The 22209-nt window shown below is 39.5% G+C and overlaps 1 protein-coding gene across 1 annotated transcript in view; it reads right to left on the bottom strand.

Moving 5' to 3' along the window:
- AFG2A (AFG2 AAA ATPase homolog A) overlaps positions 1 to 22209 on the bottom strand; it is a 165067-nt gene that overhangs the window by 103971 nt on the left and 38887 nt on the right. Inside the window, 1 exon segment of the mRNA XM_066318207.1 lies at positions 12400 to 12526. Coding sequence (XP_066174304.1) covers positions 12400 to 12526 — 127 coding nt within the window.

Genomic DNA, 22209 nt, shown 5'->3' on the forward strand with positions numbered 1-22209 from the left:
GTATGCATGGTGTATTTCTGCCTAATCAGATACTGATTTTTGTCATCCTTTTCTAGTTCCTAAAATTCCAGTTCTGCAAACATTCTAATCCACATTGAGCTTTACAGTAAAGCATATACATAAATGATTCTAGTGTTGGAAAGAAATGCAATCCTCAGCCTATGGGAAAAGAAAATAGTTTGAGCACAGACTGAAGCAGTTCCAGGTTAAGATCTTTTGTATCAGTATTTTTAAGAGAATAAGATCCACATTGAATAAAATGTAAACCCATGGAAATCCTACCACAGAAGAAAACCAAAAAACCAAAACAAACCAGGCTGCCATTTGAATAATGAGCTTTCATTTCTCTGTGAGCCCAAAACTTCAGGTGGCATGCCAGGTACGCAAATTCTGGCCATTCTGAAACAAACCACAACTTTTCTTATCTTAGAACAGTACTAATTAAAATCATTTCTTTCTAAATGTCTTCACTGTCTCAGATGGTTAATGGTTCCAATTAATATTTTTCCCTTTCCAAGAGCCTACATTATTTATGTTCTGTCACAGCATTGCTGGCAGATGACATCAAAATATGTCTTTGTTGTGGAAATGTGTCTGCTTAAACAGTTTCTTTATTTGTGATGTGGCATCTCCTGAATAACATACTTTGTTTTCACATGAAAAACAAAGGCAGGACAGAGTCCTATTATCCACAAAGCCAGTAAATGGTCTTGTACAAGTCTTACACATGATCTAGAGCCTTCAGTGGTGGCTTCTTTCTTTTCCCTGCTCTGTTCACTGGAAAGTAACTCAAAATAACCCAAAAAAGAGGAAACACAAGACTTCTCCTTCAGCCATAATTCTGAAATCCTTTCATATGCAGTGGTGCTGCACAGAGGGAAGAATTTTGAGCTCTGTTAATGTTAATCAGCAATTGCTGGAGAAACAGTGACGGAAACTGCACCTAATGCCTCAATTACAGTGCCTACAGCAATTACAGCTCTTTCACTTTGTTTCCATCACTCTTGCTCACGATGCACAGAGGAGGCCTTCAATAAGGTGGTGTCAGTCTTCCACAGGCAGTACACTGCTGTAACTGCAGTAAGGAGCACAATCTATTTCCACGTGACTGATTCTTTGCACTCTTCCATCCCTTGACAACACTTTTCCTGGAGAGCAGGCAGATGGTTGAAGCAACATCATAAAACCCCTCCCTGCTGGTACACAGAATCAAACCATCATTTAAGAGTGGTATCCTCTTAAATGGCACCGCAGCTCCCCTGGGAAATGTATTTTTTCTAAGTACAGGTGGGAAAGCTCAGAGGAGCACAAGAAATAGGAATCAGTAGGGAAATCTAGGATGAAGTCAAGTTAAATTTCCTCACACCCACTCAAATGGAATTGTTAGTGCATGAAGACAAGAGAAAAGCTCAGATATCAGATCAAAGTAGTACTTAAGCACTAAAACAGGTATTTAAAGACTTTAACACACTCCAGCATTAAATGCATGAAAGAACAGTGCTTCAATTTTATATATATAAAAAAGAATTTTGTAAGCTAGCAGAGGGTATTTACATTCCTCAATAAAACTAAAATAAATGGCCATTTTATAGGTGCAGGAACATGTTCCAAGGTGTGTGTTTGCCAATTACACACACCCCACATGCTGACTGATGAACACACACACCCTGGCATGTGTTCTTGCTTACATAGCTCACGTGCCTCCCTGTTAAGTAATGGAATAAGACTTGCCTTGCAAACTGGCTAACACTGCTGCTCCTCACTCAGTGACTTCTGCAGAAAGCATTCAATGCTAAGAAAAACAACTTGGGAAGCACAGCTAAGCTCTGTGCAGTCTGAAGAAGACTCACTCTTGTCTGCATGACCCAAAGCTGTGATCCCTCCATTTTCTGTGCCACTCTCAGGAGAGTTTTCCCCCAGACTCAATGCGCTTTCCCCGTGCATTGCTGCCTATTGTAAAGACACAGCCCTCCTTTCATATTGCTTTTTTTCCTACCACCTTCTGAATATCAGTATCTGCCTGTTCCATTGTTTTCCTCTTTATAAACAGACACACAGGCTTAGGCTCTCCACACAACAAGGTACGCTGTTATACAGGGACAAACTTCTTTTAGAATGATCATTCTCTTTAAGATGTTTTTTAATTTTTGCTTTGCTTCTACTTGTTTATTTTGCATCCCAAGTTGCACCAAAAACAGTGCCAGGCTTCTCATTCTTCTCCCTTTCCTTTTCAGAACCGGTAAACAACAGTGCAAAGGATTACCAATTCCCTCAAGCTCATTATATTGTGTGATGCTTTATCTCTCATTCTTCTGTTTCTCTGTTTTCAGTAAGAGTCTAACAGTGCTTGTCAGGATCTGTCTGTAGACAACAGCATGTACTGGCAGGGGAGAGGCCTTTCCTGTTACCTCTCTATTGCGACACAATACAGACCCCTTCATCTCCATCTATTTTTCCTGTACAAAATTTACACCTCCTTTATGAGGTTTAATACCAGAGAAATTATTTCATATAGGAGCCATAATTTCTAATGATAGAGTTACTCAAAGCAACAGGGATGGTAAAGAACTGTCCAAGACTCTCAGGAGACAGCAATTAGATAACATTCAATATAAGTAAAGGCAAAGCACCGAACACAGGAAATTCAATATTCTCTTCATAAATAAAAGGATGTGCCATGAGATGAATCACTACCATTTCTCGTCTTAATAGACAGTGATGAAAACTCTAGTTTGGTTCTTGGCAGCAGTCAAACAAGCAATTCTAGTATTAAAAACTGAGAACTGCTAATAAAAGGGTAAAGATCAAACTAGAAAACATCATTGCGCACCCACGCAAACCCATGAACCCATGGTGCAGCTTGGTCCCCTTCTCTCCAAAACGATGTAATAGATGTGGAAGAGGTTCAGAGGAGGGCAGTAAGGACAATCAATGGCATTAACCAGATTCTGTTTAGGAATAGCTGACTCTCCTTTCATTCTGCACAGAGCAACGTCACACCATCAACACCCCCCCCAAAAAAGGGCAGTTCCCAAAATTATCTTTTCCAGCACCTGAAAGGGAACAGTACTTCAAGAAGATGCTTTAGGCAGCAATCAAAGTATTATTGTAAAGTGCATTCAAAGCACATATACCTGGTTTATGCTTCTCTGTAGCACAAAACCTCCTTTGCCATGGAGGGAATACACTTACATTTAAAACAAAGGAAGAAGTGACCACACCCTCTTTAATTGAATTCCTCAACTATGTAAGAATATGTAATATATAACCCCCAAAAGTAGCAGTCACTTCAGATTTCCAGAACTGCTGAGTCCTGCCTAGCACCACTCAAACAAAATACACGTTTAACTTTCAGACCCTTTGCTCTCAATCACCTTGTCATTTACATGTTTTTCTAGGTTATCCAAAAAATATCATGAACTTTCCTGAACCAACTCTTACATCTGCCTACACATCAGATCACACACACCCTAAAACACACCCAAAATTTTGTTACGATGCATATCCAATCCAGCCCTGAGGTATCTGGCGATCAGTCATCCACCAAGTTTGCACTGTTCACAGCAGATGTAAACATTTCACATGGACGTGGAGAGCCCTAGCTTTGCACTCCAGTGCACATCAATCCTTCCACACACCTTATGAAATGATACATTATTAATCAGTCACCTCCAGATTGCTCCCTTTCCTCCTGTGCTACATTATTACACTACCACATTCAGTTTTATGTTAAGAATTTAACTAAGATCTTCTAGAAAGAACCTGTCTTTCTGAATGAACATATTATCTTTCAGTGTTATATACACTGCACAGGAACAGTATTTCCATTTATCCCTGAAAGTATGTGCATCACATGTGCAAGACATCCAGCTTTCATCACTGATGGAGCAAATAGCAGCTAAAGTCGAATCCCCTTTAACACAATAAAAATTTTCTAAAAATCAGCTATTGGAAATTCTGCCTGTGATCTCCTATTTTTCCTTCTCCCCACAAAAATTTCACAAAGAAATGGTTCTAACCAACTGAGAGGACTAATGATGGCATCTAATATCCATAAAGACCATTAAATAAAAGATAAAATCCTTACTGAGAAACAAGTGCATAGCACCTAATCCCTAAATTCAGCTGCTCTTTAGAGTCCTGATGTAAAGAGCTTGACTGCATTTCAGTTTGCTCATTATAAAGCTCTGAGGGTCAAAGGTTTCCTAAAGCTAAAATAAGAAGTGAAAAGGTCACAATCTTTAAGTGTGCAACCAACTAGTGGCACTGTGTACTGGCCACCTCATCCTGCCCTTGGTTCTGACTGACACCAAACCAGTGACCTGTACAAAGCTGTGCCTTCCATTTCACCATGACTTCCCTTTTTACTGGAACAGCTCCCTACCCTATTAGGGGAGAGATAACTATCAACAGTTAATATAGAAGTCACTCAACATTTTATATTATAAAATAATCCATTTAGTAGCTCATGCTATTCCGAGCTTTGACCTTCTTGTTCTTTCCAAGCTGGCTGGCTGCCTTAGACTGATTTGTTTTGTAATGCTCCAGTCAAAACATTTCAGCTGTTGCATGAGAAGGAGACTAGGAAAAATGTCGCTTTATTTACAGTTCTTACAAATTAATAGAAATAAAACTCTTTCACCCTAACCTTTGAAAAGAGGTCTTGAGACCTGACCACATTACAGAGGACTTGAAACATCTCAATTTGAAAAGACATTGTGAGGCTTCTTGATATTTTGTAGATATATTTTCCAAATTTTGCCCACTCAAAGACTGATGCTACCAAGGCTCAAGTAGTCTGCAGCTCATGCTGGATTTAGGCTCCCAAAATGACAGCAGGGAACCAACCTCTCCCCTTACTGGAGTTCTTTGAATACAGTCAAGCAGAAGGAGAAAGAAGACACCAGAATGAAAAGCCTGATATGAAGAGAGAACACAATGAAAACCAAGAGTCTTTTGTTGTCAGAAAGTATCCTGGGTAACAGGCAAAAGTCCCATTCTTGCACAGCAGACCCCACAAAAAAAGAGCAAAACTTAATGTTGTCAATTTATTTCAAGTAAACTTTTTGTGGCAGACCCATAGGGTCCTGTACTGCTGAGAACCACGAAGATCTGAGTATGACACAAAATGATCTAACCTGGTAATTCCCCCCCCAGAAACTAGTGATGGTTCATCTGTTTTTAAACAGCGTTAATCAGAGCCCTCAAAAGCAAGGAAATGTGAGTATTGAGGTAATTAAAGTAGAGGCAGTCATAATGACTGGCAAAAATAATTTTCTAAATGAATGCAATTTAATTAATTGTGCACAATGCACACATCTTTAATTAACGTAAATAAAGACTGCATTATGATGCACACACAGAGGATGAATGAATGAAGATTGTAGACAGTTCTTAACTCATGAGTGCTCAACAAACACAACATCCTCTACAATGCCATTTTAATATAGCATAGACAAAAAGCTGGACAAACACTGTGCATTTTGCATCCACAAAGAGGAGAGCTGGGCGGCAGACCAAGTGCAAAGCAAGCTCTAAATGTGTCCGTGGCTACAGCCCAAGTACCATAACTGCGGCCCTTCCTCGAGCTTCTGCAGCTCTCAGTATTACACTTACATCCCTTCCAGCGTCACTCCCATAAATATTTAAAACCCAAGGCTGTGTGGAATGTCTCTCCTTTAACTGTTATCACCACCCTAATGAAGCTAATTAAATATAACCAAGACTTATGCCATCCAGCACACTGACAACAGCATTTGCCTAGCTGCACTTCGTTTCTCTGCCTTCTCTGTACTTCACTGTGTAGGTACATTATACTTAGCTATAAAATTAGTGTTACTTCTCTAGATAAAGTTTTTTGCTTTATCACTAAACCTACACTGAAGAATTTACATCCAGTCTATGTGTACTGCTTACATGCCCCTCATTTTTAGAGGCATTACTCATTTTAACCCCAGATATTCCCATGTTATCTTAGAAATACAGCGTAATTTCTATGTCACTGTTAAAAAAAAAAAAAAACCCACACACAAAAGCAACAAAACAAATAACAACTACAAACCTCCAAAACCACACTTGGTATCACAGTTAGAGAGTCATTGAACCAGGATGGCATTTACACAACAGAGCCTTTCCAAGTTCCCACTGTGTCCAGAGGCTTGCTAGCAGCCTGTGTACCTTAGATGGACTCTGGTGACCTCCAGGCAGGAGGTCTGAATAAGAACAAACTTGAGCTCATGGCCTTCACCTTTCCATCTCTGGAACGAAATAAATACCCATCGATACCTTGAAGTAAATTTTCTGGCATGTGCTGCAGGGAAGTTTATAAAAGTGTAAGTGATGCTACAACACATGACTGAGCAGATGCAAGGAATGCTTTCCACTATAAACAAGAGAAGGGTGTATTGACTTTTCTGTTCTATTTGAAGTAAAACTATTATATTTTTACATACGTTGTTTAAATGTATGTTTTCACAGACAAAATAAGGCCAACTTGTCCTGGCTGTACAGTAGATCTGCTAAGGGAGAAAATATGCAGCCCAGCGAGTTTTCCCTCCAACCTTTCTTTTCAGGCAAGTAATAAATCTTAAGTGAAAAAGTCACTGTGCTCTTCAGCTGTCACCACTAAGATTTTGTTTTTTAAAACCATAGCAGCCTTAAGGCTGATTTACTACTCAGCCCTCTACACTCTGACAATCGAATAGTTGGAAACAAAAATCACTTTTGCACACCTGGAAATATTTTATTTGCTGTGCTCGTGAGAAAACAAAGTTTTCATCTGTGAGGAAGGAGGCAGGGGGGAAGGGAGACAGGGAGATTCAGGTGAATCTTAAAACCTAGTTCTTGACGTAAAGAGACACAAATATATATATGAACCTCAAAACTACCTCTGCATAGTGAGAGTGGTCAGGATCTTTAGAAACCATGGATTTGCTATGTAATCCAGCCTCAAAGTCTGGAGGTCTCAGCCCCTTGAAAGTCTCAACCAGTAAACAGCACTGCTCATCAACTCTGTCAATTCAGCCATTTCAGTTTGGCAGGTGAAAAGAACATGTGAAAACTTTTAAACAATTTGATTTTACTCTTCTGCTTCTTCTTTTTTTTTTTTTTTTTTTTTTTTTAAATAAAGCTAATAAGCTCCCAATCACCCTAAAGTGTAATGTTCTGATATTAATAAAGGCAAAGCTGAACCTCTGAAAATCTTTCCAGAGCACCTCCTTGCCCCAGTCAGAGTCAAAGGTTTAAAAAAATTAAGAGGAAAAACTCAAACACATACCAGAGAAAGCCAATTGATGGAAAACGTGGTGGTGCCAAAATTGTGAAAGTATTTTAGAATATCAGATCCTCTTTTCAATGTCATGTAGTTTGATATCATTTTTCCCTAAAGCTTCATTTTCTGAAAATTTATTATATGCTCCAGAACAATCTTGTCTTCAAAAGAAATCCCACATCTTCAAAGGTATTTCAAAGAGCCCTACTTGCACCTGGGCAAGATGATGTAAGTGCTCTAGGTGGTGGCCGACTGGGAAGGAGACCCACAAAATCTTGCCCTCTGTTTTTAATCCCAGGGCTTTACAAGAATATGAGGAGTGTCCTTTGACAAGCAGAGAAGCATTTTAGCATTTAAAGTAAAAAAATAATAACTAATGGCTCAGCAGAGTGGAGAGATGTGCTGATTGCAGTCCCATACTTCGATTCCTACTCTGAAATAATGCATCACAAGACTACAACAGCTGGGAAAGTTAAATGTTCCTGCACCATTTCCTTCTAAAAAGCACCCAGTCTTGGGTCCCCTGTCCTCCAAATCTGAATGGAATCTGCACTGTTGAGAAATGGCAGCAAGACTTCCCTTACTCTGCTCATTCCCTACCACTGCGAGACACGTGACGGATCATGCAGCTTCTAACACTACAGTCCCATACGACATTGGGGAAAACTGAAATCCTACTAAGTCAGAGCTGTAACACAGGAACAACCTTTAGTAAGATGTATCTGGCCAAAACAGAAATCACAAATAGGCAAATATGTAAATAGGTGAATACATGACATGGTACTGAGGTCAGATCTGACTGCATCATCTGTTTTGTAACAACACATACACATTTCCAGACAATAACAAATAAATGTGCAGGATTCTTTCCTATTCCTTTTAACTTGTAAAACTGCAAACTTAAATATCTGAATTTCTTCCACGAGCCTTCAGAAAGACTGGACTTTGATGTTTTTAAAGAGGAAAGATTATTCACTTTTGTTGCAGGCAAGAAATTATAATTTCCTTACTGATTCTGCCAAATGGTTCTATTGCACATTTTTTTTTTATTTTCATCAAAACAAGCCACTTTAAATTAAGATTGTCCCATAACTACATAATAATCAACATTTTGAGGGGCAGATCAATTTGATAAACCTCTTCTTGATTTCTCTGCCCAGAAGACTCCTTCAAATCCAACTGAAGCATGGAGGAAGGAAGTTTTATTCCTTTTCCCAATGCTTGGCAGATGCTAGGAAGAATATCAGCTGCAGCTCTGTTTTATTTGGTTCATGCAACCAGAACAGAAAACTCAGTGTTATCCACGTGACTCTTAAACTAAATAAGCTGAATTCAAAGCCAGTGGTTAACAGAACGAACTCAAAGTCTATATAAGGGAGCAGCAAAACTTGCAGGTGGTGGAATAGGAAAAAGTAAGGAGGAAGACTAGGGAGCGGGAAGATTTTTAAAAACAAAATAAACATGCAAAAGGAAGCAGGAAAAATCCCCTGCACCAGCACAATATGTAAAAGACATGTTTTTACAGCAACAAGCAGGATGGTTGGAAATGGGGAGCTGAGCACCACCCTCCTGTGCTAACAAAGCCTTTGTAAAGATTCAGCTCTTCAGTATTCTGGTACCAGGACAGCTTCCAGTTTAAACTGCACTGAAGCCCATGAATGCAGACAAAATCCAGACCATCATCAATCTGGAGACAATGGGCAATGCTGACAGCACAGCTGCCCATTAATCTTCATTTGTCCTATCACATCCTGTCATTCTTATGCAAATAGCATACCCCAAGATAAGGAGAAGTGAAGCTGTCAGGAGCACCAGGATGTCACCCTGTACCACGGGCTATCCCTTCACTCGGGCGCCTCGTGTTTTACATCACAGCTGAAGTGTTTGACATTCAAATTTGACCCAGCAGGAGGGAAAACCATCGATGCAGCAACCGTGTGTATTGCTTCCTGTGCTAAAACATCCACCGAGGTCCCGGGGGATCTGACAGTCTCCCTCTTTTTCCCTACTCCTTGCTAATGGAGTTTGAAACGCTGCTTAAGAGGGGAAAAAAAGATATCTACATGGGTAGGTAATGATACCAATTCACCCTTTTCACACTAGAAGTAAGCCCAGCACTAAAAGACCAGGAAAACAGGTTCCACTGAGAAAAGGGAAAACAGGGCACACAAATCCTCATGAGTTGGTCTAGGTTTTCTTCCATGGAAATCTGTCACAACACACCTGAAAACTTGCTCACATGTATGTCTGGACAGAACATTTCATTTCAAGCTGAGCAATTTATACATAAGGTTTAAAAAAATTTGTGTGGGGATGAGTGATCTCTCATTAGAACAACTGATGCATAGGAAAATAAAAACAAGGCTTTGAATCATAAGCAGCTCCATAAAGTCACTGCTACATATTTCAGGCATGAAAAATCACTCCTGAATGGATAAGTCACCAAAACCAAAAGGCAGTTTTTCCAGTTGTTGTTCATCAATTCTGCTTATAGAATGAAGAAGAAAAGGAAAGATTTTACTATTATACTGACTCAGAGTGTTTTGTTTCTGTATCACTTTCAAAGAATGTTCAGAACATCTTGTTCCAGAATATTTCCCTTCCAAGAGAAATCACTTTCTGTACCATACATGGCTGAAAACAGTACGTGCTGGGTTTGTATTCTTACAGAAAACAGAAACTATTCCAAAGTCTCTCCAGCATCACATGAATGAGATGCAAAGCAGCTGAGACCCAAACACGAGACACAACTTTAAGATACAATAATACTTCAGTACAATTATGGCATCTTAGAGAAATACGTTATAAATAGTCATCTGTGACAAGTCCAAACAAGTTTCCCATCACACATGACTTTGTACAAAGTCTGACTCAAATCTATTCACTCTCTGAAAGCAACGTTCTGTAATGCTTGCAAGGATAATGAAGTCTGCACTAGGCTCTGGGGAATACCCTTACATTTGATATCCCCACGTGCTGTTTGCAAATTACAAGAGATTAATCATCACATCATTGTCAGTTAAGCAGGAGCCACATAAATTAAACTGCTGGATGGATTGTTACCGATTTTGCAGGCATAGAAACCTTTAGAAAACACACATTCCTCAAGCATTTTTTGCTTTGAAAACTGAAGAATAGTCACAAAAAAGTATTCCAGATGTTTTCCCAGTCCTTGGAAGTAGAGAATACAAATTGCATTGCACTTTTATATCATATGTAAAAGTCATACCTTAAAAAATTACTGTACGGTCACCATACTCACCTACAAAAACAGGACACTTGCTTATTATCACACATAACCATTTCCACATAAAATATTAATTTAACAAATTCTTACATCTCAAAGGGATAATCAATTCCAGAGTAAATTAAAAGCCTCAACTGAAAGATTTCCCAATAGTGAAGTAGAATGCTTTCTGGTGCCATCTCCTTTCTTCCAGGGAAGGGAAAAAGGTACAACTCATGCACTGCAAATATTGCATGGACCCAGGAGAAGACCATGGCCTGGTACAGCCTGTCTGGTCTGGATAACAACACTGTGTTGTCCATTCTTAAAAGTTCACCACTCCCAGAAAGTTCATACGTACAGAAGACATTACATTTCTATGCATCATATCAAAATGAAAACTTTCATTCCCAGGCTAAGAGGTCTGGATTTGCACCTGGAGTGATGTAGGCACAGTACATAGTAAATCAGGTTCTATCCTAAAGCCCTCTGTATTGCAGGGTGGCACCCTTGACTCATGGTAGCTCTGTTCCAATATTTCCAGTATTTCAAATAAAACCTAAAATATGAGAAAGCAGCACTCACTGCGTGCCCAGGAGAAATCCAGCAAAAGGGAGACTGACAGAGAACTCAGTTCCCAGGTGGTGATGAAGACAGCACAGAAGAATGTTGAACTGACTCCAAAGGAAATTTCCCTGCTGTTCAACTATCAGAATGTTTTCAAATTCAGCTTAGTCTTACCCCAAAGAACAGTCACCAAAATAACCCAAAATCAATTTGACAAAAGTGAAATCTTGAAAGTCTCAATCTTGCACAAGCACACTTTTCACTGATGAGTTTTATTATCTTTTACTGAAAACTCTTTGCTATCCTCTGCTTTGCTGTGGCAGGCTCACAGATAAATGTGCAAGTAAGCTCTGAGGAAGCCTTTGTCAGGTCTCCATCAGCTGTGTGGCTTCCTTCAGTTTAAAAGGGAAGAGGTTGTGTTCTGGAGCCAAAATGCAATTATTTTTCTCAAGACTACTTGTGCATACAAACCATACCTTAAACACACACATTTCATATGTATTTTACGGCTGAATGCTCCAAGACAAACAGAAAAGACTATTCCAAAACCAGCTTAGATGGTGAGAATTATTTAAGAAACTTATAAGAAACTCTAAAAAAATCATGAAACCCTAATTCATTAACGTGTCATCAAATTCATTAATGTTGTGAAGGCTGTGGAATAAAGAACCTTTCCAACACTACAAATCACATCTTAAAGGAAATCACTTCAGACTGATGCATCTACTACACTTAGCTGTGAGTAGACACAGCAGTGGTAAACGCTTTTAAAGTGGATTTTCTAGAGGGCTGCTGGGTTGAGTTTGTGCTTGGAGGTTTTCTAATGTAAGTGTTACAACCCTCTAGATTTTACAAACCTGAAATGTTCTTGTCACACCAGCAGAGCTGCCCTGGGATTTGAGGAGAAATTTCCCTGTTTACAGTTGGAAACTGAATTGCTGAGACATTTAATCCTTGAAAGGAAGTAACTAGTGAAACCAACAAACTCCAGCAAACTCCTGCATAAACAAACACAACGGAAGCAAAAACCACAGCAGCAGTTTGACAGAAATGTTGCTGCACAAGTCCAACGAGCTGGACTTAAGGAAAGCTTCTTCTAGGAAACAGATATTTCAGGCTACCATAAAACTTTTTTTTTTCCTGTTAAAAATCCTGTAGAGGGGGGGAAAAAGTTAAGGGACATGAACCACTCCTTTGCCTTGTTTTCATTTCCAAACTTCCACTCTTCATCATTAAATTGATCAGACCACAGTTTGGAAAAGAAAGGAGGATGGAATTATACCAAAATCTGGTCTTTTCAAGAGGAACAGGATATAGACAGTGCATCTATTTGTACCTTGTCTATCATGTCCGGTCTGTTTGTAGCTGCCAAAATTGTCACGTCCTTCAGCTGTTCTATCCCATCCATTTCCGTCAGCAACTGAGCCAAGACACGGTCTGCTACATTCCCAGCACCCGAAGAGCTGATTTACAGGAAAAAAGAAAAGTCACAGCATTATCTTTCCCTTCCTAGAAATAGGAGAAAGGAAAAGATACACTATTCTTTCCAATTTACAGGGATGCACCTTTTTGCCTTATTTCTTCATAACATTTTGTTTTCACCTTCAACCTCTGAAACAGCATCAGTGATACGAGGTGAGTAAAAGCAAAGCAGAGAATTTGAGTTCCACAGGTTTTCTTGGTATTCAGCAAGGCAACTGAGATTCAGATTTTTTTACTTACTGCCCTGCTATGCAGGTCGTAAAGAACCTAGCCCAATGTGGGTATTTGGAATAAATATTTTTAAGAAAATTGAATTCATGCAGCTTCTTTAGTAGTCAGACAAACTTTCATTTTTAGCACCATCCAAGTGAGAGCTTACACAACCCTATGCATTATAAAATATTAGGCAGTTATGTGTTTTGCAGAGTTGCTCTACATTTTTATATTCTCTCCATCACATGAGAATAAATTGAATGTTGACCAACTGTCTCATAATTGCATTGTCAATCCTTCAACTCAGTTTTCCAGATACCAGAAAAAAAACGCAGCACTGAAAAAAATAAAAACTCCAGTTTTGAAATCACCAATGTGTGAAAAACCTAAGCAGACAAGCATAAAGTATTCCCTCTGCCAAGAAGGGGCAGGGAAACTGAAGAAGCCTAGGGACAGCAGCTGGAGATTGTACCAAAATGTGAGTTTTAACCTCCTTTGCCAGAAACTGCGAGCCCTACTCTTGGCACAGACCAAAACTTTGCTGTTTTCCACACAACCTTCCCCTGTGGATGGCAGGCACACACCTCCATCACCTTTCACCAATGGGACTGCCCTTCCAGGGCTATTCCCTCCTCTGCTGTGAAGGCGAAGGTTTCACTTCCCTACCCTTAAATAGGCTTTTAAAATACAATTTGAAAAAATTAATCCCTCCAGTTCTTCTGGATCCCTATAAACTAAGAAGCAAAAAGAAGTCTGGTACTTTAAACAAGATATAAATATGTAGAGGATTAAGATAATTTTTTAATCCCACATTTTTTGAAAGTCCTTTTCCAAAAGTTCTCAATGTTTATACAGATAAACAGCCACCTAGAGATGCGAAAGTGCAGTATGATCATTCCGATGTTTTCATTTTCCAAAAATAAAAATATTAAATATACTAAAATGTAAGCGCTTCAATTATTTCCATCAGAAAGAGAGTGCATAAATACAACAAATAGTTGTACAGTTATTATATTGCTGCAGCACTGCCACCCACCACCAGCCTGCCTGCGACCACAGTGATGTCTCTGAGCCAAAGCAACAGTCAGGGCTCCATCACTGTTGTGCAGCTCCAAATAAATCCCCTAACTTTCCTATTCTACAACTGGTTCTGCAATTTTCCAGAGCAAAACAATGAACTTATCACACCCAGTCTGGAAAACATCTTCAAAGAGCTATAATAAATGTTGGCTAAGAGAGTAAAATATTTAGGTTGCTAAAAATATTAGACAAGGGACTCAGGTTACTTGGTTGTCAGCTTTTGGGTTTTCTGCAGCCACACTGGAAATTCCCAAGCTATACTTGAGCATTTCTAACATACCCCTGGGTCAGAGTCCTACTGACTTATAGAGAGCTGAGTGTGATAAAACAATTCAGGTGTTGGACACGGATAGCAAATGCTTTTGGAAAGACACACAGCTTAAAGGAAATTAAAATCAACTTTGTAACATTAGGTAGTCTCAATAGGGATCCAGGCCTCCCATCTTGCATGAGTTTCAATTTTACTCCACTTCATATCCAATAGACTGAGCAAAAGAAAATGCTAAGCAAAGGGAAAAAAATTGTACAACTGGGACAGAAATGTTAACATTATATGACATGATTTGAAGCTAGAAGACTGGAGGAGATGTTAAACTTTTGTTTCCTTAAAAAAAAAAAAAAAGAAACATTTAGTTTTAGAGAGAGGTGGCTAGAACGGATATTACATCTTTCCCCAATATAAACACTTCTCTTACACGTTTCAGACTGGAAAAAAAAAACCAAAACAAAACACACAAAAAGCCAAAAAAACCCCACAACACATTAAAGAAGTGTTTATTCTAAGGAAAATCCCCACAGGGGAATGCTCATTGCAAAGACTTCCATGCAATTAGGGCATCATCAGAAAACTGCAGTTGGGCAATCACTGATGGTATAATACAGTTCAAACAATAGCAGGGCTTCTAGGACATTATTAGGGGCTTTATTATTATCTCTTAAAAGTGAAGTAAACAATTTTAAGTCCATGCATGCAAAAAATTTCAATAACAAAGCCAGTAGCATGTGAAGAAGTGCCTGGGTCCTATGACACCACAGATCTCAAACGCCAGTGTTTTTATTTACATAGTTCACTAAGCTATCACACGCTGCACCATTTCAGCACAGCTAAAAAATAAGCTGTTGGCTGAACAGGACACCCTATAAAAATCCCAGACAGGCACAGGGAGACATCTCTTCCTCAGCTGCCAGGAGTTGCCTCAGAGCAGTGTGCTCTGAGAGATCCAGTGCTGCCCGAGTTGTTAACTCCAGGGGTGACAACGCAAGGATGCGATTTCCCACTTTCCCATGGTTTCCCAGCAAGGTTTCCAAATTAACACAGGCAACGTTCATTAAGGCTGCCCAGAGTTTTGACGCAAACAGCAGCCAGAGAAACAAACTGTGATTAACCCTCCAGTCCCATGGAGGCACTGCCAAAACCACCTTTGAGCCAAGGGGCTGCCTTGGCTTCCCCCTCCCACCTCCACCTGACCTCCACACGTTGATGTCATCCTCCAACTGCCTGGAAATGGTCCTCCAAAGGCACGTCCTGGTACAAACTCATTTCCTGTCAACACGCTGCCTGCAAATCCAGGCAGCCAGAGCTAAGCCCCTCACATAATCCATGCAGGGCCATGTGTGTGCAGGGCTGTGTGCACGCAGGAGCCCTGCCCCAGCCAGAAATACCTTTGAAATAAAACACGTGTGAGCAAAGAGGAGCCTGCCTGAGAATTTCAGGCAACCGCTGGTGCTGCCCTAATGAAATACATTAGGCTGTGTCTTGTTTTAATTTTTCGCCAACCCCACTTTATTTACAATCCTCAATGAAGTTTTTAAAGGTAGAGAAGGTGGTTACAGCAGGTCGAGACAAAAATCCTCCTCTATGTGATATTCCAGCTATTTCTTCCTGCAAGTGTCCCACTAGTCTCAGACAAAGCACATGTGTACTCCTGCACAGACTCTCAGCTTGACCACCAGAGAAGATTCCTGAAGCCTGTCAGGTAAGACTATCTACAGTGAATATGAAAGACAAACTTGTTCTTGGTATTTTACTTGGGCTAAAGGCATTCCCAATACACATTTTGGCAGAATAAACCATGTATTCTACAGTTTACAAAGATTCACAGTTTATCTGAATTAATTCTGCCTTTGTCTGAGATCAGGAGCACCAGCTCCAAAATCAATATAGCAGGAGAGGGCTCTCCACAGCTTTTATTTCTATCTCCTCTGGCCTTATCCAATGACTGTTCAAGCCAGCTGGATTGATGTATCAGTGGGCACTGAAATTTCCCTCTGGACACCTTAAACCACTCTCATACTTCTTCCAAAGGATATAAAAGCAACCACAGCCTTATCCTATCACTGGACCAAGGAGTACATACAGTTCACTAGCTTATACAGATCTTCAAGCCAAGAAGATTTTGTTTCCAGACATAACCAGATGCATGAAATCACATTTAAATCTGTTACCCTTCCTGCTATAGGCATTTTTTTGACAGCAACTTCTTGGTTTGTACATTTTTACTTATTTAATTTCCTTTCCTTTCCCCCCACCCTTTTTCTAACAGATTTTTTAGTATTTTAAAACTAAAAACAGTCTGAGAATGCAGTCACTGCGGTTTCACCCCACAATGAAATTTGGTAAGCATCACCACTGCGAGCTAAAGCAAACATACATTTGCATCATCTCACCATCTAGAGCACTTCTGAAAAAACACTCATTTCACTGGCTTTCCAACACCAGATGTCATTTTCACTGAAAAATGTATTTAAGTCTCCACCACCACTTAAATCTCATAAAGGAGAACAAGTGACTCTCCATTCCACCACTGACTTCAATGGCACTGAAGTCTGTCAGAACACCTTGGCTTCAGAATCAGGACCTTAATTTAATTACATTACTAAACTGTAGATGTGGAAATGCAGGAAATCTTCACATAATAACATTTCGAGAGCTGTTAACACCACAGCAACTGTGAGGCTGCAAAAGCAAGAGGAAGTCTGGGAGGACCCCTCTCCTGCACAGCTGACCCTACCTCAGGCAGAGCTGTGAGGTCAGAGGCAGACCTCAGGAGAAGTATCCAGCATAAATTACTGCAGACAGATTAATCCTCACATAGCTGAAATCTATAATGCAGTTTTTTTGACAAGGGAGTACAGCCCACCTTCTCTTCCAAAACATCTCATCAGGCAAGATTTACATATGGAAAAACACTGGCTTTATTATTTTTCCCCCCTCAAACAAAAGAATTGCAATCACAATCAAAATTTATAGGTTTTAAAAATACTTGTGGATGTGGTATCATTTCAAATAACCCTTTCACTGCAACCTCTGGAAATAACTTCATATCAAAACAAATGTAAAACTCACTGACATGACAAAATGCTCAGTATCAAAAAGATTTGAACAGTTGAAATAGACCCTCCTGGCAGGACTCTCCACCTCTCTGTGAACTACAGAGGTAAAAGGTTCCTGAAATACAGAGCTCCCAGCCAGCAGACTCCCCCACGAGAGCCTGAAGGATTTTTACTGAGTCTGACATTTGTGCTGGGGCTTTGCAGGGGGAACCTGTCAGCAAGGAGCACCTGCCAAGCCCCACTTTTCCATCCGGCTGCCGCGATCCTAATTAACTGTCACACTTTTTTATTGCTCTCCCTCAAGAAATCGGGAGAAATACGGCTTTGGCAGGTCAAAGTTTTCCACAGCATTTGAAAAATAAAAAATTATCTATTCCAATAGCATTACCAGAAAGACAGTAACTGCAGGATGGTCCCAGATATCAAATTTTGTGCAAAAATTCCATCACTGGGACATTTTGTCCAGCAGAATGGACACTGCCATGCCATCAGGAAAAGCAGCCTTGTCCAATATTAAAACACTGGGCCAAATTTACTTTTGTGAAAGTTATATCATGTGAATGGTACAACTTCAGTGACCATTATTCAGACCACTACAGATACTTGGATATTGTTAAAAAGCTTAAGAACAACATACAGCATGCAAGTCCTTAGTATTATCACCTAAAGTTTTGCTATTCATTGAAAAATAGCCAAACCCCAAAACACACAAGTACACAAGCACCTTCAGTGCCCAGACAAGAAACATTCCCCCATGGCAGGGAATCTTCCTGTGTGATCATAAAAACCCTGCAAGAAGATGATCCTAAACCCTTCCCTCCATCAGCACCCTACAACAAGATGCTGTTGGATTATTTATGCACCTGTATCAACTATTACCCACTACAGTGCTTCATATCTTCCCTGTTTTCTCAAGCACAAAATTTAAGTACCACAGAATAAAGATATCCAGAGGAAACCTGGGCAAAGTCTGGGAAATTCAGTCTGGGTAGAATATTTATCTTCATGGTCACCTCCACACCAAAATGATGTTTTGCCAACTGTCGATTCGCTGATTAAATGCCGTTCATGTAATTTGGTTTTCAAGGCATTAGAAGAGCACAGAAAAATAAAAGAACTCCAAATACACCTTGAGTGGTGTCCAGCTTGCAAGCAATCTTTTTAAGATTATGAGCTTTGTGAAAACAGGAAACAGTGCTCAGCTGTCAGCAGGTGACTTTGAAACAAATGGCCTGCAGACACATCCTAATTATCCTTCACAGTTGTGTAACCAGCCTCTTCCACTCACCTAAATTTCTCATTATTGCAGCTTCCAAAAGTTAATGAAGTAGGCCCAGAAAAATGAAAGACAGTGAAAGAAGAGAAGAGGAGGAAAGGAGCCAGTTTGACACAGGTTTGAATCAACAGGCTTTTTTCCAGATGGCTTTCCCCAAGCACAGCTCCAAACGCTTGAATGCCTAGGTGGTGATCCACCAGCCATTTCCATCTGCTTGTAGCTAAATCCAGGTGCACATCCATGAAAGACTGGCATTAGCCCACACTTTCAGCTGGCCCTGGAACTGTCAGGCTGACACAGGAAGGATGCTAATATCATGAATTCTCCGACTTTGCTAACACTGATGCTGCCTTAAAAAAAAGCAATGAAACAAAACAAGACAAAAAAAAACCCAACCCCAAACCAAGCACACACCTGATGCCCAGTAAATTTCCCACTTTCTTTCATTCTGTTTTTCTCAGCATTTCTCCTCTGTGCATTCCTGGAAATTAATCAAGTTTAAACCGGTAATCAATCATGTCTACCAGGCAAGCAAGCACAGTTTAAGTTGTAAGTATTTTAGATCTAGAAGTAACTAATTGGACCAGATTTAATTTCGTTACAACAATATTTATGTATAATACGTTCACTGTTTATAAATTTTAGTTACAATTATGTTCCTCCTGGTTATCATTAAAATGATGGCTTCAAGAAAAGGGTTTATGGATCCAGTCCTTTTTTCACTATAAGTCCCTATTGACTTCAAATATCCAAATTATAAAGCAGGCTGAGAAGTTATAAATTATTGGAGTTTGTAAGCAAAAAGGAAGAAAAACACAGATTCAAAACCACGTTGTGATAAAGGATTCTTGATAGTCAAAAGCACTAACAAGTTTAGTTTAAATTTAAAGGGACTGCAGACATTTACTGTATACACACATGAACTATGGGTAATGCTATTTGTTAAAATTGCTCTTCCAAAACCAATTACAACTACAATAAATTGTTTCAAAACTTTCTTCTTTCACCACTCCTTGCTTGTCCTAAAATAAAAAGCTAAATAAAAGGCCTAAAATAAAAAGCTGGCACCAGGCATGCAGCTTTTTTCCCCAGACAGTATTTGCTTGGATACCAAATTCCAAAACTTTAAAGAATTCATACAGCAGTCACAGAAGTTTTGAATGCCTCAATTCTCCATCATGTGCAAAGACAACTCAGATATTGCAGGGAATCAGGTGATGTCCCCCAATTCAGGGACACCAGTGCCAACAGAGGCCAGAAACACAAAGTTCTTTGAGCTGAACAAGAATTTGGCCCCTCACAACAATTGGCAGGGGGAAACTCCATTTCTTCCAGGTATACTTTGTTCAAGTTCTTCTGTCTTTGCATGAGAAATACTTCCTCCAGCTTCAGTACTGCTAATTTACCCTGTGCAAAGTGGATTTCTGCCAAAAACCTCTCTTCTGCTGTATCCCCATGGAATCCAGCCTGTGAGTTTCATCACTGGATGCAACACGCTGACCTCCTTCAATGAGACACTGCCCATTGCACCAGGCAATTTGCACAGGCACTAAAATACAATGACAAGTTAAAGTGTAGAAAATAAGTAAATATGAGCTAAAATATCCCAGAAAGATTTTCTCTTCAAGGCAGAGGTGGCACATTTCAGAAGAGAAGCTGCTGTTCCTCACAGGTTCTTCTAAAAGCCTGAGAGCCCCAAAACTTCGGACTGCAAAGATTTTAATACCTAAAGTAAAAACAATTTTTCTTTAGGTATTAAAATAGTCAAACAGTAGTTCTGACTATTTTAAATTGTGGCTTAGGAATCGACCTATCCTCCCTCCAACAGATAGGATAACATATTTTCCCAAAAAAAAAAGCATCATCGTGCTGTGATTTCAAGGGATTGGTACCTAAGTCCCTTCACTTTGTCACTTCTACCCTCACTCTGAAAAGATTAGCAACATTCATCTACCAACTTTTGGCCTCCACAAGTCAAATGCAAGGTACTGATTTTGTCCTTTGTCTTTTTTTTTTCCTGGAAAATAGAATTTTTGAGTGTTTGTTACAGCAGTCTACAGCATTTCCTACCCTACATTATAGAGACTTGCAGTTAAAGGGGAAATGCTTTGCTTCTGAAAAACAAGAAAAGGATGTCTCTTGCTGAAAAATCCAAAAAATCCTCCTTATATAAACAATGTCCCATTTCCAAAGCACGGAGATTTCTGAAGTTCAGCAAACAGACTGTCTGCGCTGCATTTACACAGACCCACGTTCATTCATCACTTTCAAGTCTAATTACCAAGCCATTTCCCTCTTGGCAACCTCTAATGGCCAGAAGAATTAGGTTTTACATGGTCAGGATACTGAGGGTAACAAATACCCATAACTCTCAGCAGCTGTGCAATTTGTAAAGCCCTCCAAGCTTTCTGCAGGCACAGGATTACTTTAAGACAAAGCTTCCTGCTCACACTCTGCTGTATCTGGACCAATCCTGCTTCAGTGCAATCTGTCCTACAAAAGAAAATAATAAAAGCATCTTTCAAAAGTATGGGGAAAGAAAAGGTCATAATCTGCTTGTGCAAGCAATTGCTAATTAGAACCACAAAGGAGAGGAAAAGGCTCCGTGCATCTCATCGTTCGCCTCTCCTGGTGCATGACTACAGAAGCTTTTCCTTTCTCAATCATTTCTCCTCTCCAAATCTCACTGTGACACCTTTGACTTTCTACCATCTTTTCTGCTGCAGGTTTATCGTTTGTTCTTTAGAAACAGTCATGGTGAATGTCTCCCTTTTTCTCTACAATCAGGCCACTGAGCCACTAATTTTTCCTTTTCAGTTCTCTCTAAATTTACCCTAACATTTTAACATAAATCAGAAAAAGATGGAAAAATCCTCCATGAGCATTAGAAGCTCAGAGTAACAGAACAAAATGCAGAAGTGAACACAGCTCAAAGTATCTTTACATCTTCACTACTATTCTGGAAACTCAAGTCCATTCAGAATCACCCTCTCCACTCCTTCCATCAAGGATAATCAGATTTTTCTCTCAGGCAATTTCTCCTTACATTGAACTATTTTTCTTCAGAGCTGCAGGATTATATTTTCATAAATTGTCTTTAACACTGGTATGTATCCAGCCCACATTCTTAATTCCTTGATTAGTATGTATAAGTGTGTTGCCTACATGCAAAATAGGGAGGGTGTGGATAGACAAGAAAAAAATACAGGAGTTTAGTTCATATCCATAAAACATATGGAACTTCCAAGGAGGCTGGAAAAGAATATTTCTTTTCCAAATAAAACATTTTGACAATCATCAATGTCAATTACTATAACTTTTGCTGACTTGTATTATTAGTTCTGACTAATACACACAAATAGATTTTATAAAACAAAACTGCTACACAAGACAGTTACATTGGGTAGTGAGTTAGATGTATTACAATTATGGAATGAATTATGGCTTGGGAATGTGTAATGAATAAAACACTGTGGCATAACTAAGTGCAACCACAGTGTTTGCCATGGAGTAATGGCTTGTGCAGTGACAGAATTCACTACCTGATGTGAAGGAGACATTATAATGAATGGTCCATACAAGAAAATTCCTTAGCTTTCTTTGTCTACCTCTACACTCATTTAATTACAAAATCTGTTAGTTCATATGTGCCTGCTGCTGAGAAGGGATTGTTTAGTGATCTCTACAGAAGGTTGGGAGCAAAACATTTGTGTTTTAAACCCACAAGCTTTAGTCAAATCTAAATAATAGGTTAATGAATAC

The sequence above is a fragment of the Sylvia atricapilla genome, chromosome 4 (assembly GCF_009819655.1).
Source record: "Sylvia atricapilla isolate bSylAtr1 chromosome 4, bSylAtr1.pri, whole genome shotgun sequence".
In the NCBI taxonomy this organism is placed as follows: Eukaryota; Metazoa; Chordata; class Aves; order Passeriformes; family Sylviidae; genus Sylvia; species Sylvia atricapilla.